This window comes from Mastigoproctus giganteus, chromosome 1, assembly GCF_048544385.1.
Source record: "Mastigoproctus giganteus isolate SK-2022 chromosome 1, ASM4854438v1, whole genome shotgun sequence".
Taxonomy (NCBI): Eukaryota; Metazoa; Arthropoda; class Arachnida; order Uropygi; family Thelyphonidae; genus Mastigoproctus; species Mastigoproctus giganteus.
The window spans coordinates 228,670,503-228,685,358 of record NC_143575.1 but is presented as its reverse complement, the minus strand read 5'-3'; the positions used below and the strand labels follow the sequence as shown (position 1 = coordinate 228,685,358).

Sequence of the window (14,856 nt, the reverse complement as noted above, 5' to 3'; positions counted from 1 at the left end):
TTTAGTCGTATAAAAAATAATCTTTTCTTCATTCCTTTTTTTTTAAGCTTCGTAAACTTGTTACTCTGCACAAATTGTGTTAGTTGCAATTTGTGCATTCCTTTAAAAAATGCTTATGCATGCTATTGAAATTTATAAAGAAAAGAGAAGATTATCTTGGAAATAAATGTATCTTGAAGCATTTCTGAAGAAGATGACTTCTTGTGCAACAAATCAACAAGTGCCAAGCCAATAATGAGTGATCAACAAGTGTGCATTTAGTGATGATGATGAAGAATAAATCGAGCCTGCTCATTAAATTGAATGGGTTGAGCAGGCTCAATTAGTGTCCATTAATTACCACTCTCTGTCTTCTCCCACTCAACCATCCTTATATCCATTGTAGCAACTTGCCCTTAATGTCATACTGCTCCAATTTGTACAGTAGTCTTCCATGTTCAACCGTATCAGAAGCTTTCCTAAAATCCAAGTATATGATATCAGAATTATTTTTTGCATCCAGTTCCTTTGTGAACACATCATAGTATCAATCAGATTTGTCAGATATTGACTTCCCCCTTAACAAACCCATGCTGTGTCTGAATTATAACTGCATCCTTGTCTACATGATCCTGCATTGCTTCTTTAACCAGTGACTATTATTTTCCCCGGAACATAAGTTAAACTAACAGGTCTGTAATTACTCATGTAACCCGTAGTTCCCACTTTGTGAATTGGGGACACATTTGCACATCTGCAGTCCATGAGGACCTCCCCCAAACCCAAGGAAGCTTTCATAATTATGGCTGTACTTCCTTTGCTGCTTCCTTTAATATAACTGGATAGATCCCATCCACCCAGGTGCCTTCCTTATGTTCAATTTCAACAATTTCTCCTCCACTTTGCTCTCAGTTATTATAAAATCATTTAGCTCCCTGCCAGTGGTTGATAAGCTTCTGGCTTCCACTTCCCTACAGATTTCCTTATGTGTGAATGTAGATGAAAATGTTCATTCAGTTTGTCAGCTACCTCAGCAGGTTCATCAACAATAAAACTGTCGATGTCAAGTGAACCAATCTGATTCATCCCCTTAGTTCTAGAGTTTACACAAATAAAGAAACTGTCTGAGACCTTTATGAAAGCTAAAACCCTTGCCTTTATTCTTGATTCAGTTACATCTTTTAAGAAAATCCCACATCAATTCCCTGTGAACATTGCCACCTAGTGGCTCTTTTATCTGCATATTCTTAATGCATGAATAATCACTGCTGATAACCAGATCAAGAGTATTGCTTCCTCTTGAACATGCTGCTGTAGAAAACAATCATCCAATAAATCCACAAAATCTTGCTAGTGTGAAAGTGCCAAATCCACAAGTTCCAGTTAATATCTAGGATGTTAAAATGCCCTATTATAAGACATTCTGGTTTACTGGCCCACCCTGTTTCTCTGTGTAGTTGTTCATTGTACTCATCAAAGTCATTAAGACCATAACACACTCCTATTCTCATTTTTGCTTCTGCAGTGCTTATGTCACACCAAACTGAATGAACATTGCACTGTTCACCAATGTCAACTGGATGCAGTGCCTTAGTTTTTATGTGCTTCTTAGCTAAGAGTGTAACATACACTCTTATCCTCTCTATCCTTTTTGTTTATACATTGTACACCCATATTCAAATTGTGTTTCCCTTATATTTGAATCATGCCATGTCTGATATGCTAACAATGTCCACATTTGATGCCTTGACCTGCACTTCAAATTCGTCAAATTTATTTGCTGTGCTCCTAGCATTGGTGCTCATGCAAGTATATCTGTACTGTTCTTATTCTTAGTTACCCTAATACCGTCCATGTATTTACTTGTTCCATGATGACTCCCAGCAGTCCTTGAAATCCCTGTCACCTTGCTTTCCAGGTTTCTGCTCGTTCCTATAGAAGCAGTGTAAGAATCATTTTCACCTCTTCCTGTGGCTGTTGTTAATCTATTAGTTTGTGTATTCCCACCCAAGCTAGCAGTTATCCAATCCATGCATTTAGGTTTATGTTAGTTATACATTGGCATTATCACCCTTCAAAGTAGCCACTCTCCAGAGTTTATATATCAACCCCAACTCTTCTCCCAGCATGTTTGGAACTCTTGTTCTATAATGATGTCCAGTGTTTTCTGTGATTGATCTTGAATCTGTGCAGTGTAACTGAATATTCGTCCTCTAAATTGGATTTTCATTTTTGGGAACAAGAATCCTGTTCCAGGTCAGGAGAACAGGGATGGTGGTGGACTGTTTCCATTCAGTTATTGGCTAAAATGTGTTGAATCAACAAAGCCATGTGAAGTGGTGTGTTATCATGATACAGAAGCCAGTCCTGAGTGTACCATTTGTCTTGGCATTTTCTCCTGACATCCTCCCTTAAATGCCTTAGCACCCTAATGTGAAAGTGGTGATTTACTGTTTGGCCTGGCAGAAGGAACTCCTAATTAACAATTCCCTCATTGTCAAAGAAAACAAGAGCTTGATCTTGAGATGATCAAGAAAAGGAAGTTTGTGTCCTTTCTGGCCTATGCTTGCAGGAACCTGCAAGCACAGGCCAGAAAGAATGCAGTAAATGGGGCATAAATTTTGAAGCAATCTGCTTCGTGTTTAAATTTTCAGTTAAAATGTGCTGACATGTACCATATGATTGGAAGTATCATAAATATCATTAATTGCAACTGTCTGTCCAAATGTTGAAAAAGTGCATAAAGTCATGATGCACTTTTTCAACATTAGCCTGTTTCAAAGAGGTGAGGAAGATATATCCTTTTGTGAACGGTTATTGTACAGTTGCAATGGGTGATGCAAATAGCTTTTGATCAGTTCTTTTACCATTTCCATTTCAGTGAGATCATTATCTGGACATTTATTGTTTTTGGTTTTATCTAGTGCCATGAATAGTTGCTCCAGGGTATTGTTAGGAGTTTCAGTCTCCAGATTTTCTCGTCAAGTAATGGGATTTGCATTGTATGCATTATCAACCTATGGAATGCCTTGAGATTGACATCAAGAAGCTTCCATATCATTCGCAGCTTTGACCGATAAAAGAAGGGAACTGTTCAGGAATTGAATTTGACCGATAAAAGAAGGGAACCGAATGTTCAGGTCAAATTTGAACCACTCTTGTATGTGGAAAAAAAAAAAAAAAAAAAAGCTCTAGTACACAAATTTTTAAATTTAAAAATTTTTTAAATTCAGATTTTAAATTAATTAATAATAATAATGAAAACTTCAGTTATCTATAAATAGTTGCTTTTAATATTTAGTGAAAATGATGAGCAGGAAAATGAAAAAGATATGAGTGGTGAAGGACTAGAAATCAACAGTCAGCATAGCCTATTTGGCTCACAGACACAAGGGAAAGGTAGTAATAAAATTTTTGTTTTTTCAATAGACCTAATAAATTTTGTGACATTTTCATAGGTGTTTTATAATTAACAGCTTTCATCGTTAACAATTAATTGAACTGTTGAAAAAGGCACATACACACTGGTCGGGTCTGACAGACCTTATATATTAAGCTATAATAAAAATTGCACTTCTTTACGTTGTGTAAAAGTTTACTGTATAAACTTTTACATGGTTTAAGAAAGAATAGTATACCTATGTTATGTCAAGTTTACCTAAATAATCTTAGGAACATATTGTGATAAAATAAATAAGTGCAAAATTAATATGAGAAACTGTTCAACAGCTCCTTAATGAATTTTTTTGGGTCAATAACAAGGACTCATTGCTCACAATGTTTGGAATAATGTGGAAAATCTTTTGAGAGAGGAAAAAAAAACAACCAACCAAACAAATAAAGGTGCACCAACTACTTGAATGTAGTGAAGCTTGAACTCCTCTCGGGCCTCTTTAACTGTGTTAGTAGTAGCACAGTCAAAACTGAGCCAAGAGAATGGGCTCAGTTTTGACTCTGCTTCATAGGCAGGAAAAAAATCTCTTCTGTGTCAGAGTCCATGATTCCTGAGAAGTATAGCAAACTTGGAACTGCTTTCAGTTCATTAGCATTAGTAGAGGCACATGATGCAAGAAAGCAAGCTTATACAGTATCAGGGAAAAAAAAAAAAAAACTCTTCCCATTTCACTGATCGATCCAAATGTTTGTCTAGTTCTGCTTGAATATATTTAAGCTGTCAACTTCCACAACAACAGATAGAAGTTTGTTCTACCAATCAATTACCCGCTGGCTAAAGGCAAACTTCCACACATCTATTCTACAACTGTCTTTCCTCGTTTTGAATCTATGCCCCCTCAGGTTTGTAATCTGAGCAAGAGGAAGAATCCCATCAGCATTGAGCCTGCTCAATCCATAAAAGGGCTTATACACCTCAATCAGATCGCCTTGCCTAGTCTCCAGAAGCTGCAATTTGCAGAACTTAAGCCTTTCTTCATAAGATTCAGCACACCTTTGTTCCCTTCACCAGTCTTGTTGCCTTCTCTGTACTCGTTCTAGCAACTATACATCCTTCTAAAATGAGGCTTATAGACCTGTACGCAGTACTCAAGGTGTGGGCTGACCATTGCCTTATACAAGGGAATAATCACCTCCTTATCCCTGCTCGCAAAATTCCTGTATATCACTAACAAGACCCCCATGGCCTACTCTGGCAGCCTGTCTTCACTGCTCAGAAAACTTTTCATCAGACTGCACAATTACCCCAGACCTCTTTTATTTTTCACTACCCTGAGTGAAAAATGAAACTACATAGTTGGTACATTTATCTGGGGTTACTGCTACCCATATGTAGTACTTTGCATTTGTCAATGTTAATCTTCAGTTGCCACTTCTCAGCCCATCTACCAAACTTTTCCAGATCCTGTTGCAGCAGCATACTGTCATTATTCTTAATAACAACCCTGCCAACCTTTGTGTCATCTGCAAACTTTGACATTAAGCTTGATATACCTTCATCAGAAACATTGATAAATATACAAAACAACGAGCCCAACACCGAACCCCGAGGGACACCACTAATAATATTAGTCCACATAGAGCAGTACTCATTGATTACCACTTTGTCTTCTCCCACTCAACCATCATTTTATCCATTGTAGAAACTTGCCCTTAATGCCATACTGTTCCAATTTGTCCAACAGTCTTCCATGTGCAAAGTATCAAAAGCCCCCCCCCCCCTAAGATCCAAGTATATAATATCAAAATTATCCTTCACATCCAGTTCCTTTGTGAGCATATCACAGTATCCAATCAAATTGGTCAGACAAGACTTTCCCATAACAACCCATGCTGTGTCCGAACTATAACTGAAATCTTGTCTAATGATCCTGCAGTGCTTCTTTAACCAGTGCCTCCATTAATTTCCCCAGAACTGAAGTTAAACTAACAGGTTGGCAATTACTTGTATCACCCTTTGATCCCCCTTTGTGAATTGGAGATACATTTGCACATCTTCAGTCCATGGGGACTTCTCCCAAGTCCAAGAGTGGTCTCATAATTATGGCTAAGGGTTTGCTTACTTCCTTTGCCACCTCCTTTAATATAACTGGATAGATCCCATCTACCCCAGGTGCTTTTCTTATGTTTAACTTCAAAAATTTCTCCTCAACTTTGCTCTCAGTTATTACAAAATCATTTAACTCCATGTTAAAGTTTGATAAACATTTGGCCCTCTCCTCCTTGAATAACTCATGTATGAATTTATCTGCAAAATACTCATTTCGGCAACTATCTGAGAATGATCATCTACAGTCAAACCATTGATATCAAGTGGACCAATCTGATTAATTCCCTTCCTTTTAGAGTTTATACAAGTAAAGAAGTCTTTGCTGTTATTATTTGTATCCTTTACCAAGAATTTTTCATAATCTGCCTTTGCTTGCCTAACCTCCTTTGTGACTTGATTACAGACTAGTTTGTATTTACCATAGGCTTCTGTGTCACCTGACAATTTATGTATCCCATGCATTTTTCTTATCTGCCACGAGTCTCCTTAGTTCATCTGACATTCATTTTGGCTTAAACTTAGAGCAATATTTCTTAGTTGGAAAAAAAAGCCTAGTAGCTTCCAAAATTACTTCCATGAATGCTTCTCATTTAGAATTTGCTGTTGATAACATCACCAGTTGGTCTCGCTGTATAGAACTTAAAAAATATCTCTGACCACTGTAGTCGCCTTTACAAAAGCAAAAACCCTTCCTTTTATCCCTGATGGTAGTTACATCTTGAAGTAAATCCCACATCAGTACACTCTGATCACTGCCCCCTAGTGGTTTCTTTATCTGTAAATTCTTAATGCATGAATAGTTACTTCAGATAATCAGATCAAGAGTGTTACTCCCTCTTGTTACCTCTGTAATATGCTACTGTGATAAACAATCATCCAATAAATCCACAAAAGCCTTGCTAGTGTGCAAGTGACCAACCCACAATTTCCAGTCTATATCTGGGAAGTTAAAATCCCCCATTATAAGACACTCTTATTGACTGGCCCACTATATTTCTCTGTATAATTGTTCATTGTACTCATCAGAGTCATTAGGCCTATAACGAACTCGTACCCTGATTTTTGCTTTACCAGTGCTTATGTCACACCAAACTGACTCAACATTGCACTGTCCATCTATGTCAATTGGATGCACTTCCTTAGATTTTATGTGTTTCTTAACTAACAGCATAACCCCTCCTCCCTTCCTATCTTGTCTATCCTTATTGTACACATTGTACTCCTCAAATTCCAATTCTGCATCCCTTATATTTGAGTGGCACCATGTCTGTGATATTTCAACAATATCTGCCTTGGATATCTTAACTAGCACTTCAAATTCATCAAATTTATTTACTATACTCCTAGCATTGGTGTATACATGCACCTGTTCATACTCCTAGTTACTCTAACACAGCCCATGTATTTACTTGTTTCATGACCCCCGTAAGTCCTGAAATCCCAAAAACTGGAAAGCCAGTTGCTGGGGATTTCATTCCAATAGAAGCAGTGCAAGAATCATTTCAATCTCTGTCTGCAGCTGCTGCTGTTAATCTATTAGTCTGCGAATCCCCCCCCCACGCTAGCAGTTTTCCAACCCGCCTAATATTGCTTCGATAAAGGGATGGTTGAGTGGGAGAAGACAGAGAGTGGTAATCAATGGACACTTCTCTTAGTGGACTAATGTTATTAGTGGAATCCCTCAGGGTTCAGTGTGAGTCCATTGTTGTTTTCTGTATTTATAAATGATATTGATGATGGTATATCAGGCTTAATGTCCAAGTTTGCAGACGATACGACAGTTGGCAGGGTTGTTAATGACACTAATGACAGTACACTGCTGCAACAGGATCTAGAAAAGTTGAGCAGATGGGCTGAGAGGATGCAAATGAAGTTTAATGTTGACAAATGTAAAGTACTACATATGGGAAGCAGTAATCCCAGAGTAATGTATCAACTCTGTGGTACCACACTGACAAGGTATAAAGTATAAGGTATGTTTGTGTCAAATGGTACCTGGGATTTCTCCTAACTCCGCGTGTGTTTTGCTGTATTGAGGACAGTACACTGTCAAGCCAGAGACTTGAAAGTGTGTGGGCCATGTCTGTGCAGTGTGATATGTTGTGCCCATTGTTTGACCGGCTTATTGGCTGGCAGGCCCCTAGTGGGGCCTGACATTGCCCATAACCTGCCACGTGGAGGCTAGCCGGGTGTATCCAGTATCACAACAAATTGCTCTGGCAGGTCCTGCCACCTAGTTTCCTGGGATTTCAGTGGCTATGACCTTAAAAAAAAACAAAAAAAATTACGCATTTGACATTAGTGCATAATGGGATTGCTGTTAGGAAATCGCTGGTTGGGGTTGAACGCTAAAGAGATGTGTTAAAAGCCTAATAGGTCGGGCACAATTTTGATGTTATTAAATTTAAACATGAGACTATATGCTAGATAAAAGCTAATAGTGTTTGTTGTCTTAGAGATTTAGTTGAAACTAGTGGAATTTAGACATTGATTAGAATTTGGAGGCATTGTTAAGGGTGTACCTTGGTCGATTTAGTGAGAGAGGGGAGGAGACTGAAGATGGGGAGATAGAAGAATAGGGATGATAGAGTAGGCATCCCCAAAGAGGTCAGTGGAGATGAGCCCCACTAGGCGAAGTATGGGGGGGTAGCCAGGGAGGAGAGGAGACAGAGATCCATCTCTCCCCCCCTTCCTGGGGATGGGGTTTTAAAGGGAACTAGGTTAGAGTACCCACTTCAGATCGCCAATGGCGTGTTGGCAGCAAAGCCACAGAATGTCTTCGCCAGTGTCATGTTCAAGCAGTGTCGAATCCGGTATGAAGGTCAAGCTGCCCATCCCGTTCCAGGGGTAGGATATGTTAGGTGGCAGTGGGGAACACACCAGGCAAGGGGGGGTGGGAGAGACACACATTTATTTCATTCATAATCTGCATTCTCCCTGTACTTTCATTCTTTTTTTTTTATTTATTTTTTTATTATATATATATTTCCCCCCACTCAACTCATTCATCTTTTTCTCACACACCAGGAGGCGATGCAATAATGCAAGTGTAAATTTAAATACTAATTAAAACGAGTTAGTGTGTACTTAACTGTAGCATTTATGGTTTGTGTTTTTTTTTTTCGCACATGCTTACACTTTTATTCATTCTTCTAGGTACCACACTGACAGTGATAGAGAATGAAAAGGACCTGAGGGTAATTGTGCAAGCAGATATGAAGTTTTCTGAGCAGTGCAGACGGTCTGCAAGAGTAGCTCACAGTGTCTTGTCAATGATATATAGAAATTTTTCTAGAAGGGATAAGGAGGTGATTATCCCCTTGTATAAGGCAATGGTCAGACCACACCTTGAGTACTGTATACAGGTCTGGAGGCCTCATTTTAAGAAGGATGTAGAGCTGTTGGAACAAGTACAGAAAAGGGCAACAAAATTAGTGAATGGAACAAAGGGTTGCTCTTACGAAGAAAGGCTTAAGTTTTTCAAATTACAGTGTCTGGAGACTAGGCACCTGCGAGGTGATCTGATTGAGGTGTATAAAGCCTTGAATGGTTTGAGCATGCTGAATGCTGATGGGATTCTTCCTCTTGCTCAGAATAATTGTCTGAGAGGCATAAATTCAAATTGAAGAAAGACGGTTGTAGGATAGACATGTGCGGAAGTTTGCCTTTAGCCAGCGGGTGGTTGGTTGCTTGCTGGAACAAACTTTCATCTGTTGTTGTAAAAGTTGATAGCTTAAATAGATTCAAAGCAGAACTTGACAAACATTTGGAGCAAGTGGATGGGTGAAATAAGGGTGTTTTTTTTTTTTTTTTGGCTGATGCTATATAAGCTTGCTTTCTTGCATCATGTGCCTATGCTAATGATAGCATCAACAAATATTCTTGTACTCCTTCTATTTAAGTGTATCCCATCCCTGTGGAAGCAGTCTCTCCTGTTAACAAGCACAGACCACGCTGAGAAAAATTTCACCCCATGTGAGCCCTGCATAATCTCTCCAGGGCTGAATTGATTGACAAGGCTCTCATCATATACTCCCTCCTTTGTATCTTGGCAGGATTGCAGACACTTTCAAATTTAACTCTAATGTGACCTTTTTTCAGTATTGACCTGTACTTGCTTAGTAAATCCACAGATCTGCACTTAGTGTCATTAGTGCCAACGTGTACAACGATATCACCTTTTGTGCCCTTAAAAGATGATATCTGCTCTACAAAGTCATCAACTTTTGACCCTGGTAGACATACCCTGGTCCTATTCCACCTATCCTTTTTGCACAATATATTTCCCATTTCCCTGACAACTGAGTCATCAACGATAACTAGCTCCTGTGTGACCAGTGCATTCTGCTCTGAAGGTTGCTTCTGTGTTGCCTGGTGCATGAGTGTGCTCTGGTGTTGAGAACTTTATGAGCCCTCATTTTAATTCCCTTGAGGCCATCCACCTGACACTTCAAGCTCTCATAGATGTCCATCAGAACACTGAGTTGGTGCCTAATTTCTTCACATTCTCTGCACCTTAATAATAATATTTCGAAATACTAATAATTATCAAAAAAAATTTATACAAGGAAGTGAGTTTAGTTATTGATATCAGTTCGTTTCCTCCTGTCCTTCAACCTGTGTACTCCAGGCTAAATCGCATACTATATCATCACATTGCTATTTTTCGTTGGTGTCATTACCTCTACGCATACTTCTCTATGCAAAAGCCCACCAAAATGAAATGTTCCATGGCCTATTCAATTGATTATTAGTCTATGCCAGTATATTAACAACTGAAAAAAAAAAAAAATGTTAAATTTTATAATGATGCAAAAGTGGTGTGGCACCTCCGTAGCCAGGTGGGCAGGAGCAGCAGTGCGTAGCACACGCTTCTTGATTAGACCGGGGTTTGAGCCCGTGATCACCAAATACGGAGGATGCAGAAAGTTCAGGGAATGACCACTGAATATAGGGGGGAAAGGAGGTGATTGTTCCTCTGTATAAGGCAATGGTCAGGCCACGCCTTGAGTACTGCGTACAGGTCTGGAGGCCTCATTTTAGAAAGGATGTAGATTTGCTTGAACGTGTACAGAGAAGGGCAACAAGATTGGTGAGGGGAATGAAGGGATCCTCTTACCAAGAGAGGCTTAAGTTTTGCAAATTGCAGTGGCTAGAAACTAGGCACTTGCGCGGTGATCTGATTGAGGTGTATAAGGCCTTGAATGGGTTGAGCACGCTGAATTCTGATGGGATCCTTCCACTTGTTCAGATTATGAACCTAAGGGGGCATAAATTCAAATTAAGAAAAGACAGATGTAGAATAGATGTGCGGAAATTTGCATTTAGCCAGTGGGTGGTTAATTGCTGGAACAAACTTCCATCTGTCGTTGTGGAAGTTGATAGGTTAAATAAATTTAAGGAGGAACTGGACAGGCATTTGGAAGTAATGGTGTGATTTTTTTTTTTTTTTTTTTTGCAGCTGATGCTGCATAAGCTCATACACTTGCTTTCTTGCATTATATGCCACTACTACTACATCATTAATTCATATCCCTGGCATTGTATATTTTGTAATTGCATCTGTGCCACAAAAGCAGAAATCTAGTGCTGGCAATGAGATTTATGGATATTTATTCCAAAGATAGCTAGGAATCATGTACTATCAGACAGCCAAGCTAGGCTCTTGCATGTTAGTCAAAAATGCTGATGTAGCCAGTATTTGGGTTAGTCTCTTTTCAAAAAAAAGACTGGTATAGCCTGTCGTCATATTTATGAAATATTGAGCAAGCAAAATTTGATCTGAAGGTGTAAGAGGAGAATTTGCCTTCCTGTACTACATGCATTTCAAAGCATCATATTTTCAGCAAGAGTAGCATCTTGTTGTTCTGTGTAGTTAAGTTGGGACTCATTAAAGTTGTCACTTTAGTACCCTTTTTTTTTTATGTTTATTGATCAGCCGAGGCTTTTGTATGATAGAATGAAAAATCCTTTCTTGTTTTAACATGATGGATGCACATGGACAGAAATTAAAATTATTCAGAAAAGGATTTCAAAATTAACTGTAATCAAGTAAAGCTGAAGGATTACTGAAATATGACTGAATTGTGGTAATAGACAGAAAGCAAAGGTGGGAATGCAGGTTTGAGAAATTCAAGGGTCTTGTCTACAGGAACATTACAAAACTTAAATAATTCCTGTAATGAATTATGTGCATTTATTTTTGTTATCTGACTTTGACTGACTAGAGAGAGAGAGACTGTTGAATCTATAACCTGGATAATCAAGAGTCTATCTAGTGTTCTCTTGGCTCAGTGGATTGCTCCTTGTTGAATACAAGATTGTGATGTCGGCAAGTCTTAAATGTGATTATCTAATAACTAGAACACTATATATTTAACAACATAAATTGGATGCTCCTGTCTATAGTAGATCAAGTGGCCATTATGTCTTGTCTTTTGTCAAGCCTTTCTATAATTCTTGGCATTTCCCCTCCCCCATTTTGGACAGAATTTCTCTGCAGATTCTACCCAAGGATACTAGACAGAAACCTGCCTTGCTTCTCCTTGCTGGCAGAGACTTTACTTTAAGTGGATGTTTTCCTCACTTACCTTTGCAGCTAATAAATAACTTTAGCATTGATGCTGTATGTTTTCATGATAAGCAATATTGAAAAGATATTATTAAAAATACATTCTTATACCTTTTTATCCTTTGCCAAGACTACTCCATTAACTCCCATAACCCTTGTCACAGATAAAATATTCCTGTTTGTTCTCATGACTGCCGAGGCTGGAAAAGTGTGCATGTTCATTGTCACTGACATGGAATTAATGAAACCAGAGTTTTCTGGGACTACAATTCATAATGTGCTGTACAATTTTTGTGGCAGTACACAGGTGTGAACTTGCAACCTCGGTACTTGTAGCCATACACACTGACACTGGACCATGGCCAACCCCCATAACCAACCTGTGAGTATGATTCCCCATTATAAAGACCTGGTGGTTTGTTTCGGCAATGAGCTACTTTTCCATACCTACATTGACAACATCAAAACCAAATTGTTCTTTTAGGAATGTGTGGTGCAGGTAAATCAAAATAGAGAATAATCAAAACTAAGCATGTCAATCTGTGTAATTTGTATTTAATTTCTTAAAGGACTACAGATTATTCTCAGATGGCTCATGGTATTTCCTGTACCATTTCTTCAGTGGCTGTAAAGGTAGCAGAACAGTTAAATGTTAATAATTAAATTATACATAGTTTTTCAATTAATTTTTTTTAATGAACTTGATTAACAGGCTTATGTATATTTTGACTGATTTCCTGATGTCGAGCATAATGTCCTGGTGTCTCCAAAAAAAAAAGCTTGCGATTATTTGTGATTGATTGTTTGTGTCTTGATTTTCATGTAAAGATATTTTTCTGAATTGAATATACTAGATTAAAATTTATAATATATGATTTTGTTAATTTAGCATGGAAATTAACATCATAAAAAAAAAACATTCATACAATTTATATCAACATGCTAAAGTGTGAGGACATCCACAATAAAACATCTGTATGAATTGTATGTTTTAATTGCTCATGTACTACTTATTGACATTGTGGTGTACTGTTATCAAGACTTAAATAATCAGGCAAGTAGATTTCTGTTATAATTTTTGATAAAACAATGCATCAGATACAGTGAAACTTCCCTTTAATGGACAGCCGTGGGGAACGAAAATGTGTCCGTTAGAGAGAAGTGTCCGCTAACAAGAAGTCTGAGGGAGAAAAAAAAAAAAAAAAAGAAAGAAAGAAAAATCTTTAAACGTTTAATGTAAAATTAAATTAAAATATATACAGATTTTGCACAATATTTTTGTAAATAATATACATACAATTGTGCTATGCATATTATGACTTTATCTTAAGAAAAATACATACAGTAATCACTTATTTTCTTCTGCATCTTCTTCCGGCTGATAATTTTGTTTTCAACATTTGTTTGGAGTGAAGAAACCATCGAAAGTCCTTCAGTATCTTCTTCAGCGGCGAAAAACATTTTTAAACGATTGATTTGTAGGAGCACTTCTTTTATTTTCATCGGTGGTTTGTCGTTAATATGTTCTTCGACAGAATGACCTCCTTCCATTTCTTCATCCTCATGAGGAACTTCTTGAAAAATATCGATAATAATGTCGTTGATATCTAGAGCATCATCTTCTGTAGTGAGGTTTGAGTCTATATCTTTGTAGCCAGGGTCACTTGTAGCGGAAGTATCGTACATTATCAATAGATGTTGAAGTTCTTGTTCTTCTTGGTGCTCCACATTGCTGTTCACAATTTCAATTTTTGCGTTTGAGAAGCCAGACTTTACAAAGCAGTTCACGACAGTTTGTTTTCTAATTGCGTTTACTGAAGAGGAAATCCATTGAATCGCATCTAGGATGCTGATTTTCTTTGCAAGGTCACTCGCACATGTTACATTGTTCATGTTTGCAATGAGATGTCTTAAAACACGTTTTCTGTAGTGAAGTTAAAAATTTTTTATTATCTCTTGATCCAAGGGCTGACACTCTGCAGATGTGTTTGGTGGCAGAAAAATGATTTGAATGTTGGACAATTCAATGTGCGGGTGAGATGCAGCATTATCCATGAAAAGAATAATTTTTCTGTTTTGACGAATCATGTTTTGGTTGAAGTGACTGATCCATTTGCTCATGATATCTCGTGTCATCCACGCTTTTTTATCAGACTTCCAGTCAACATTCAAAAGATTCAACTTTATGCCCTTGAAACAACGAGGATTTTGTGGGTTTCCTATAACAAGAGGTTGTTCAAAGTCTCCCAGCATATTTGTACACAATAGTACAGTCAAGCGTTCCTTAGAAATTTTTCCGCCCTGGCACTTTCCGTTTTTTAGACTCGTGTTTTCAGGAAGAGCTTTAAAAAAAACAACCCTGTTTCGTCACAGTTGTGAATATCCTTAGCTTCAAAATAACGACATAAATCTTCCAATTTGACAGTCCACTCTGTCACAACCCCATTATCAACAGATCCACCTTCACCACTTACGGTTTTCCAAGAAATTTTATGCCAAGTTTTGAACTTGTCTAGCCATCCCACATCGCAACCTTCAAAGCCTTTTCCCTAATAATAGGCCCATTAATGGGAATTTTTTTAGCATGTGCGCGACAAATTTGAACTCCAACAGTTTATGGGAATGATTTTTGAACCTGATCATTTCCGTGTTGCCAAAGTTGTTTGAGCAGTTCATTTTTTTTCTTTAGGATGTCACTTACCTGCGTCTTCCCGATTTTGAATTTTGCAGCGAGATTGCGAACACTATTTTTTTGCCGATCATACGCATTAATGAGTTCGACTTTATCTTTTAAAGTTAAATG

At 37.9% G+C, this 14,856-nt stretch overlaps 1 protein-coding gene across 1 annotated transcript in view; it reads left to right on the top strand.

Moving 5' to 3' along the window:
* The window catches only part of LOC150091574 (uncharacterized), a 298,466-nt gene that overhangs the window by 49,849 nt on the left and 233,761 nt on the right, over positions 1-14,856 (top strand). The window contains exon 4 of the mRNA XM_090369000.1: positions 3,281-3,378. Within this exon, the coding sequence (XP_090225126.1) occupies positions 3,281-3,378 (98 nt within the window). The remainder of the gene's footprint in view (positions 1-3,280; positions 3,379-14,856) is intronic.